This window comes from Hemibagrus wyckioides, linkage group LG05 (assembly GCF_019097595.1).
Source record: "Hemibagrus wyckioides isolate EC202008001 linkage group LG05, SWU_Hwy_1.0, whole genome shotgun sequence".
NCBI lineage: Eukaryota > Metazoa > Chordata > Actinopteri > Siluriformes > Bagridae > Hemibagrus > Hemibagrus wyckioides.
In genome coordinates this window covers 22,249,934-22,259,344 of record NC_080714.1, presented here as the reverse complement: position 1 = coordinate 22,259,344, position 9,411 = coordinate 22,249,934, and the positions used below count along the sequence as shown (strand labels likewise).

Sequence of the window (9,411 nt, the reverse complement as noted above, 5' to 3'; positions counted from 1 at the left end):
CTGAAGAAAGGCACACAAGAAGCTCTTGCTCAACAGCTTTCAGTCTCTCTCTGTTTTTAGTTTTTATAGCAGTCATGCTTGAAAAACTCAGCTCACATAGATATGTTGTGGAAAATGGGAGCAAGATCGAAATAGCTTTGTTTGCCAGAATGGGGAACTCCTTGGCAGCAGTCAACCAAAAACTGTCCAAAGGTAGAACAGCAAAGCTTAGCTTCAAACAACGGTCTTCTCTCAGTTCAGTTAGTTCCTCCTGCTCTTGCAAAGTCATGTCCTTTCTAAAAACTGCTGCTGAGCTATATGGGTCCCTAACCTAGTCAAAGCGATCAGTGGAGGCTGAAGGGAAATAAAATGACAAGTTCAACTTAAGACTTTTCAAATGTGTACCTATTATCTCACACAGTGCAGCAGTGTTGACATCTTGCCAATTCCGGGTGAGTGGAAACATGTCAAGGTTGGCACTTTCAAGATGTTTTTGCCAGAGGAGCACTTTTGAACGGAATCCATTTATTTTATCTGTACTTGTGAGCAGGTTTTCATTTCGGCCTTGCGTTCATGTACTTAGTTCATTCCAATGCTGAAATATTTCGGACACGTATGCCAGCCTTGCACACCACTCATCACTTGCAAGCAGCTTTGCATCATCGCACCTCTCATTAGTCAAAAACACTTTTAGTTCCTCCCGCAGCTCATACATACGGGCCAGCACTTTGCCGCGCAACAACCATCAGACCTCCGTATGGAGCAATAATGCTTCATGCTCCGCACCCATTTCTTCACACAAAGATGCAAATATGTGATTTTTTTTTTAGAGGTCTTGTCTTTACAAAGTTTACCATAAGCACAACACCATCCAATACATGAGCTAAGTCTGCTGGTAAAGTCTTGGCAACGAGTGCCTCACGGTGCAAAAAACAGTGTGTAAAAATAACATCCGGGTTTCTCACTTTCACTCTGTTGACAAAGCCTTTGGTGCGTCCAACCATTGCTGCTGCTCCATCAGTGCAGACAGTCGTGCAGTTTTCCCACTGGAGTCCTCCTTGTTCAAAATATTCTGACGTGACCCGAAAAATTTCCTCTCCTGTTGTTTTTTTCTGGCAATTGCTTGCAAAATAGGAAGTTTTCTCTTATGGCGTCTCTATCCACAAAACACACATTGGCCAAGAGTTGAGAATGTCCGCTAATATCCGTAGACTCATCAAGTTGCAATGCAAATTTCCCACTGATGCATATATTTTCCAAAAGAACACTTTCAATGTCTGCAGACATGTCATCAACACGTCTGGCAATTTTGTTATCTGAGAGAGGGACTTTATCTATTTCTTTAACTGCATCAGGGCCGAGCATCTCGTTGACAATGGCTTTGCAGGCAGGTAGTATTAATGACTCTGCCACATTGTGTGGCATTTTTGATTTGGCTACGAGTTCAGCTACTAGGTAGCTAGCTTTGAGAGCTCTCTCATTCACTTTTGTGGTTTTTTTCATTAAAGTTGCCTGTTTCATAGTGTGTTCATGCAAACATACAAAATAATCTGCGTTTTTGTTTTGAAGTGAAGGGTGTTTCGCTTGGAGATATCATTTAAGCTTGCTGGGGACCATGGCACTGTTGGATAACTTTTCCCTACACACCAAGCATAACAGAGTCGGTGCATTAGGAGCCCCGCTAAAAGTAAATCCAAACAAAAGATAACTTTCATTGTATTGCCTCGAGCTCACCGTTTTTGCCTTCTTTTGGCCACCACTCATGCTTGGGCCTTCATCTGGGTCAGAATTTTGTCCAATCGGTTCAGAGTTTTGCAATTTTTCTTTTTAAATATTTATCCATTGCTGTCACCACTACCTGTCACACGCATAATTAATTCTATTGTCATGAATTAACACAGTCATCATTGCGCTACCTACTGACATGGAGGAGCATGCTCATTACTCTGCCAGTCACTACACAGACACAAGTGCTTTGCAATGGCAAATTATTTTTAGAAACTAAATAATATTTTTTTTTGTACCAATTAAGTGTAACTGGATCATTTTTCACGACACACCTGACGATTTCCCATGGCACACTTGTGTGCCGTGGCACAGTGGTTGAAAATCACTGGGGAATCTGTTATAGTGCAGAAGTTTTTAAAACCTCTAGTCAGATGAGGACTGTACAGTTCAGTTTATCTAAAATAAACAACAGTGTGTTTAGTACTTAATTAACCTCACAGTTTATTGATGGCAATCATTGGAGAAAATGATTATAAAAAAGGAGGGCATAGTGGTGCAGTGCTCAGGTTCAATCCCAAGCTCTGGTGTTTAGTGCTTGTGCATGCACTCTGTTTGTTGTCATTAGGTGGACTAACTTCAATAAATTGACCCTAGGTATGAAGGTATGTACATGGTGCCATGAAATACATGGAAAAATCATTTATTAAAATATCTGAGCATGTATTTTCAGTCTTCTAAAACAATCGTTACATTGTTCAGCAAATTTGAGAAATGCCTGTCTCTGCAAAGACCGTCCCCATGATGCTTACTTTGAGCATATTTGTACATATGTAACTGTGTCTGGTATACGTGTTCAGTGCATACTCAGTATAACTTCAGTGCTCTTTATAACTGTATGTAGTGAATGTAATGAAAATCTATATATTATAATACCATCAGTACATCCTCCTTTTTCCTAAGCTCACATACTCACATTGTCTCATCCACTTTGGGTGTGAACTCATTTTCCTGTGGGTCACAAGGTTGTATTTCACAGTCATTTTCAGCTGGTGAAGCCACATGACCAGGGTGATTAAGGGCACACATAGCCATTCTAGGACAAGAAGAAAAAATATTTGCAAGATTTAAATATCATATGACTAAAGGAAATAAAAACTCCTGTAGAGTCTGTTAAATGTAACAAAAGATTTTATTATTTATAATTTATTCTGTATAGTCAGAAAACACATTCTGCATCCCAGATCTCATTTCTAAACATTTCTGCATTCAGGTCTAAAAGAACCATAGTATACATCTGTTCACATGTCTCGTACCTGTCTTCTCCTCTCGGTGTTGGTAAACCTTTCCTAGTATCTCTTTGCTTGTAAAACAAAAAACAAACATTTTTAAATTTTTTATCATATTATCTGAAATTAAATATTTTCCTTTAATACTAAAAATTTTCTGTTTCTTACCGCAATCTCCCTAATTAAATTTTTATGAATAGAAAATATTTAGAATATTACCTGTAACATTAAACCAATACTTACATGTGTGTCCCCCTTTTTTTCAGCAGAATCAGCTGATTTTAAACATAGTTTGGGATACAAAAGGTTTTCAATGTAAAAATTTAACTTTAATTTATTGAATTAATTAATTAATTGAAATGTAAACATTTAAAAGCAAAATAAAAATTTTATTTAAATTTATATGAAACTTACCTCTATGTGGGCATCTATATCTTATTACAAAAAACAATGCTGCCAGCACTGTCAGCACTCCAGCTATGACTCCAGCTATTAGAGCTACTGGAGGTTTTTTTCCACATTCAGCATCCAAAGAATTTGTCCCTGGTTTTATTTCTATAAGTCCCAAATCTTCACATCTGTCAAAGTAAAGTCAGATATGTGGTGTACATTATGACATTATAGATAGAAAAGGTGAACATAACCGTTTTGGCACAGAATAAATTTGTTCAGTTATATTGATATCAAATTTTCTTTTGTTTGTTTTTAAGCTTTGCCTCCTAAGTTGAGTAAAAAATAACACTGTCATATGTTCATATGTTTTTTTTTTTAATCCCTTGAGTTTAAAGATTTGGTCCTATGTACAGGGTGCAGCAGAGGAAACGCATGTTTTTCTAACAGCCAATATGCTGCAACAAGGAGGGCAGGTGAACTCCACTCCTTGATAACAGGCAGTGTAAACGATGCAACTTAAACATCCAGTAGTCATGGCAATGTGGACCATTGAGTGTTTGTCTTTGAAAATTATTTCTAAAATGGTGCATAAGTACAGTAGTTGCTGTTTTCTGTGACAATTCAAAAATCTTTTCTGTAGACAATTCAATGTGGGCATCACGGAACATTCCTAAATGTAACACGATTCCCAGGTTGGATGAAGCTACTCATCCTCCTGGTTGCTGCATAATGGCTGAAAAACATGTTTCCTCTACCTCACCCTGTATACTATTTAGGGTTTGTTTTTGCTTTACTCTTTGGTTCTCCAATTTACCAGGATCCTGACCAAGATAAAGCAGTTACTAATGAAAGAATCAATCAATCGGTCAATGAAGTGAGACTGAGAAGAGTTACTGTTGTTTAGTCAAAAATCATGATGAATTAATTTACATAGCTTGCAGAGATGTAAAAGGGCTACCATCATTTACAGTCTGTCTCGGATAATCTGTTCAGTGAGGTTTGGGGGAGTATAGTACGGCAGAGGTTAAATAATGACTGATGTGGAAAGTAACTGAAACGCTTCACCTGTATCTGCATGATTTTATGCATTGTGCTGCTGCCACATGAATAGCTGAGTTGATGATTGCATGAGTGTGCAGGTGTACTGAGCATTTACTGTTTTGTATAGCTATTTTGAACTGGTGTAATCAGTTATGAAACAAAGTTTGCATATATTTGCATAAAAAATAAATGCAAGAATTCTGAAGAAGCTTTGATGAAATTAACTTATTGCTAAAACAGTTCACAGTAGGTCACAGTTCCTACTGCTTTATGTTCACCTCTTATTAATAAAGTTTTCTTCCCATGAAAGGCTGTCTTTAGTTCAGTGCTTTAATTATTATACAGAGGATATAGATGGAAAAATTGAGTGGACAGAAATGTTACACAGAATAATTATTGTTATGAACAATTCGGAACAGTTACTTGATGCTTTGCAACAAACCACTTGGAGAAGAAAGACTGTTTATACAATGATTTGGAGTTTCTTTGCTGTAGGCCTACTTGTCTTTCAGGTTCTGATGCAATGTTCATATACTGATCAGAATGATCATTTACTTGGGACAAGTGAAAACTCACTCTGAATGTGGTTTGCACATTTCAAGGGAGCCGTTGGAGAAGGTACCATCTGCACATGCTGCACATTCAGTATCTGTTAATGCTGTTCCTGCAAAGACACTTGCAGATGAGTCAACAGTAAATAATGCAAACCAGTGTTTTAAAGTTACTACTGGGAACTGCAACTGGGAAGGTTTATGGTACAAAAATGCAATTAACAGAAAGGAATTACCTTTCTGCTTTATGTATTGGCCAGGGCTGCATTTTCTATGTTCCACAGCATATCTGCAGCCGCCCCTGTATCCATCAGTACAGTAAAATCCCTCCAACGGCTCACAAACTGTATCTGAAGTCTGTGTACAGGCGGTTTTTACTCTCAATCCTTGTCCTGTAAAAATTAAATAAATAAATATATATTTTTTAAAAATATTTTATCTAATCAACATACAGAACACCCTTAATAAATATTGTAACTACATACTCCACATAACATTCAACAAGAAAGATTTACCAGCTTCACACACAGTACAGCTAATGCAGCTTGAAAGGCCATTGGGTTCCTCTGTGTATGTCGAGCCAAAACACTGTATACATGTTGTGCTGATGACTTCAGTGCAATGTCTAAAAACACGACTGCCTGAAAATATTTTATCGATGAGATAAACAATCAGATACTTATAGACATAGAGACTTATTTACATTTGTCTACTTTAGTGTAGGGTAAATGTGTACATGCCTCCATTTATTAATATATTCCTAGATCATGATTCGATATTAAATCTCATTACCAGATGGACACATGGGGCAGCATTCTCCATTTATCTCATATTCAGCTCGTGCACAAGCACAAATACACAGTTCAATCTTCAGGAATAGAACAGTAGTGATAATAAAAGCATGATCCAAACTGGAAACCATTCTGAAAGGGCTGATGAGACGTCTCTAAAGTGAACGTTTCCCCCCCACACTTCATGGTCTGCCGAACTTAGTGTTTAGTTCATCTGTTTCCAGTCGAGCCTGTTTCTCATTGGGAGATTTGCTGGTGCAGTTCTCATTTTACAGCTGCTTTAGATATTCAAATTTGTTGGAAAGGAATCTAAAAAAAGACAAACAGAAATTTCAGAATTCTGTCCTGTAAAAACAACACAGTGTTCAATTTCCAGCAAAGAATCTAGCACACTTATAAACAACTGGTTTAAAAAAAATGCACGAATTTCACTTTGTGTACACAAAGGCAAAAGCTCACTGTGACAAAGTTAAAAGAAAATATTAGTATAAATGTATTTAATTTTGCTTTAGACTATTAGCTGTTATGATTGTATATCATATGATCATTTTACCACCTGTGAGAGTCAAGAACCATAATTTAAAATCAATGTTACTAACCAAGCACTTTCTCTCTCATCTCTACACCAGAATCTGCACTAAACTCCACTTCCCACAATTCACCACAATTCTACAAACGTGCATCTTGCACTACCCCACACACAGACCAGGTTCATGATCAAACACATTCACCTGATTTCTTTTTTTCGCACCTGGACTCAGTCACCTTCACACACATGCAGTATAAGCACTCTCACTACATCTTCACAAAGCATTCATTCAGCTCTGACTGTTCACTTGACATACTAAGCCTTATATTCATATTTGTTTTTTCTGGATATTTTTGCTTTGATCTTAGATATTTTCTTTGGGATACCATGTTTGGAGATTGCTTGCCCTACAGCCTGTTCCTTATTCTTTGTACAGTGTTTTGGATTTGCTTGCTTTTGCCAGTTGCTTTTAATAAAAAACCATCTCTGCTGTCTGAGCTCTATAGTTTTGACTGATTTTTTGTAAGTTAAGTCAAATTTCTTAGTTATTTGGTTATTTAGTAATTTATGGAATTAATAAGGAAGTTTCTTCTTGAAACTTTCACAGCTGTACTAGATGTGGTTAACTCATCTGCTGACCCTTAGTTTTCAGCTCATTTCTAAAAAAACAATTTTGCCAGTTTAGCAAAACTGCAGAATCTCCCTGTCTGCGGTTTTCTGATACTTTTGTTTTGAAGCATACTGTCTCCAAAACTAACTTCAAATATAAAAACTTGCATATTAAATGATAATCATATACACCTATATACACTGATCAGGCATAGCATTATGAGCACTGCCAGGTGAAGTAAATAACACTGATTATCTCCTCATCTAGTCTTATCAAGGCTCCTCTAGTGGGTCCATGACTTGATGGGTCAGGGCTGTTTTGGCACTAAAAGGGGGACTAACATTGTTCAGCAGGTGGTCATAATGTTATACGTGATCAGTGTATTTCCATAGTTCATTTTGAACGACTTATTTACTGTTTCAACTACAGTATTTACCGTTTACCTTGATCTAGGAAGGTGATCTAGGAGATAGAGCTATGCAGGCACAAAAACAAGTGCAATCAGCTGACAAGGAAAACAACTTGCGTAAGCTGAAATGAACCTCTTGGGGAAACAGCAGTTTATTACTGTAGTGCTTTGGGAATTCCCTTTTCCACAATCATTCCTAGCTACACTGGCTAGTGAGATATTTTATATTTTATTTTATTTATTTATTAATTATTTTTACACACACACACACACACACACACACACACACATACATACATACATACATACATAACACACACACACAAAAACTGAGTACTGTGTTCCAAACGAGAACTGAACTGTGCTGGACACAGACAGACACGCACACACACTCTAATTGTCCTATTTGCACGCACATGTCACTTTACATGTCACTTTACATGTTTATATTGATCCTGTGATCCTGTATACATGTGTCACTTTAATATTTGCACTCACTGTCTTGCACAGAGTCAGTCTATATGTTGTTTGTCTGCACTGTCTTGTCTCGTCATCCTGTGCACTTCTGTTGTATGTCTAGTTTAAAGATTGCACCTTAAGTATAGTTTAGTTTTTATCTCTATGTTTAGCTCTATGTTTGTCTCACTGTACTTTGTCTGTGTTGTGTGTAGCACCTTTGGTCTAGGAGGAACGTTTCATTTCACTGTGTACTGCATCAGCTATATACGGTTGAAGTGACAATAAAGCTTCTTTGACTTAGGTACAAAAAATAATTTTATGAATTAAACAATAAAAGGGAAAAATAATGGTGTATGCCTATTTGTTTTGCAGTATAGAGGTGATCTGTCATTAAGTGGTTTTTTAATGTTTCTTTAAAGAATTTGGCAAAAAGTTTTCCCTTGGATTTACCTGCCGTCATCTTATATATAAGTAATACATGTTGTTGTTATCCTTAAATATAATAATTTTAAATATAATGTTTTAGCAATGTCAGTTACTAGTAAATTAAATTCTTACCGTTCTGTCTTCTCCTGGAGAAATCATAGATGAAAAGCTGAAACCGGTCTTTGTTGATTTTAAAGTTGTTCCGTTGCATAATATCCGTCAGTGGCGCAGTGCGGCTTTCTGTAACCGTAAAAACTCCTGACGTCTCGACAAGTACACCTACTAATGCAGTCCAAAGTCCGGCCCGGGGGGCCAACTGCGACCCGTGTTCAAATTTCCACCGGCCCACAGCCTCTGTCATAAAATAAATAATATGCGGCCCGCCAGCACTGTTGACCACAGTATAAAATACACACGTACAAAAACGCTAATTAATATTTCACCAGAAGATGGCAATAGGCCTGTGGCCACACCTTCGCCGCGTGACCCTTGTGTGATCCTTCCCAGCCCATTTCTATAATGGCGACTGTAACTGAAAAACAGGAAAGTTGACCGCGAGGGCCGCCGCTTCCAGGACAAGTGGAATTGGAGTATTTTTTCCACTGAAAAACGAAACAACTGTGTCTGCCTAATTTTCAAGGGATTCGATATCAAGGGGCAAACATGCAAACTACGACAAGCTATAACCAGTATAAACATTCTCGGTTATGAACATTAACAAGAACCGCGTGAGGACGAGACTAAGTGACTCTCACCTACATCTTGCGCATCAAAGCCGCTGTTTTTGAGCCAGACCTCAGTATCACCCTTCACATTAGTGCAGGCAAGTTATTTGTTTAGTCTTCTGAGGTGAATAAATTCTAAAATCTCAGTGGATTGATTTTTTTAAATTTTTTTTGTGATTATCGAAACCACAGTTTTGAATATGCACTGAGTTTTTTTCAATCCGTGTATCATTTGTTCTTTTGTTTTTCAATCGTCTTCAATTTCAGTTATCTTCTGAATAAGATAATTTCGTGTTATTTTCTTGTATACATGTTTTGAATTTAGAAGTTGACAGTGAGCCTTTAATAGTGAATAATATGTAATGTTTCAAATGAACCTAGATATGTTTAATCTTCCCGAAGGTTTTTTTTTTTCCAGACAGACTTTTTCTTCATTTTATGTGGTCTTCAAATATGAAAGGCAGAGTGATTTTAGTAAAAACTT

At 37.2% G+C, this 9,411-nt stretch overlaps 1 protein-coding gene across 2 annotated transcripts; it reads right to left on the bottom strand.

Moving 5' to 3' along the window:
* Positions 1 to 274: 274 nt before the first annotated feature.
* LOC131353011 (tumor necrosis factor receptor superfamily member 14-like) lies at positions 275 to 9,090 on the bottom strand. Of its 2 annotated transcripts, XM_058389664.1 has the most exons (10): positions 8,335 to 9,085; positions 5,771 to 6,078; positions 5,494 to 5,619; positions 5,215 to 5,370; positions 5,004 to 5,091; positions 3,408 to 3,571; positions 3,237 to 3,268; positions 3,021 to 3,067; positions 2,681 to 2,800; positions 275 to 1,135 (listed from the first exon to the last, which is right to left on the bottom strand). In XM_058389664.1, exons 2-10 carry the CDS (start codon positions 5,898 to 5,900, stop codon positions 1,042 to 1,044), a joined length of 957 nt encoding a protein of 318 aa, XP_058245647.1. In that variant the 5' UTR covers positions 5,901 to 6,078; positions 8,335 to 9,085; the 3' UTR covers positions 275 to 1,041. The 2 variants fall into 2 exon arrangements, with proteins under 2 accessions (XP_058245647.1, XP_058245649.1); XM_058389666.1 differs by lacking the exon at positions 5,494 to 5,619 and having other exon boundaries at positions 8,335 to 9,090.
* Positions 9,091 to 9,411: the final 321 nt, after the last annotated feature.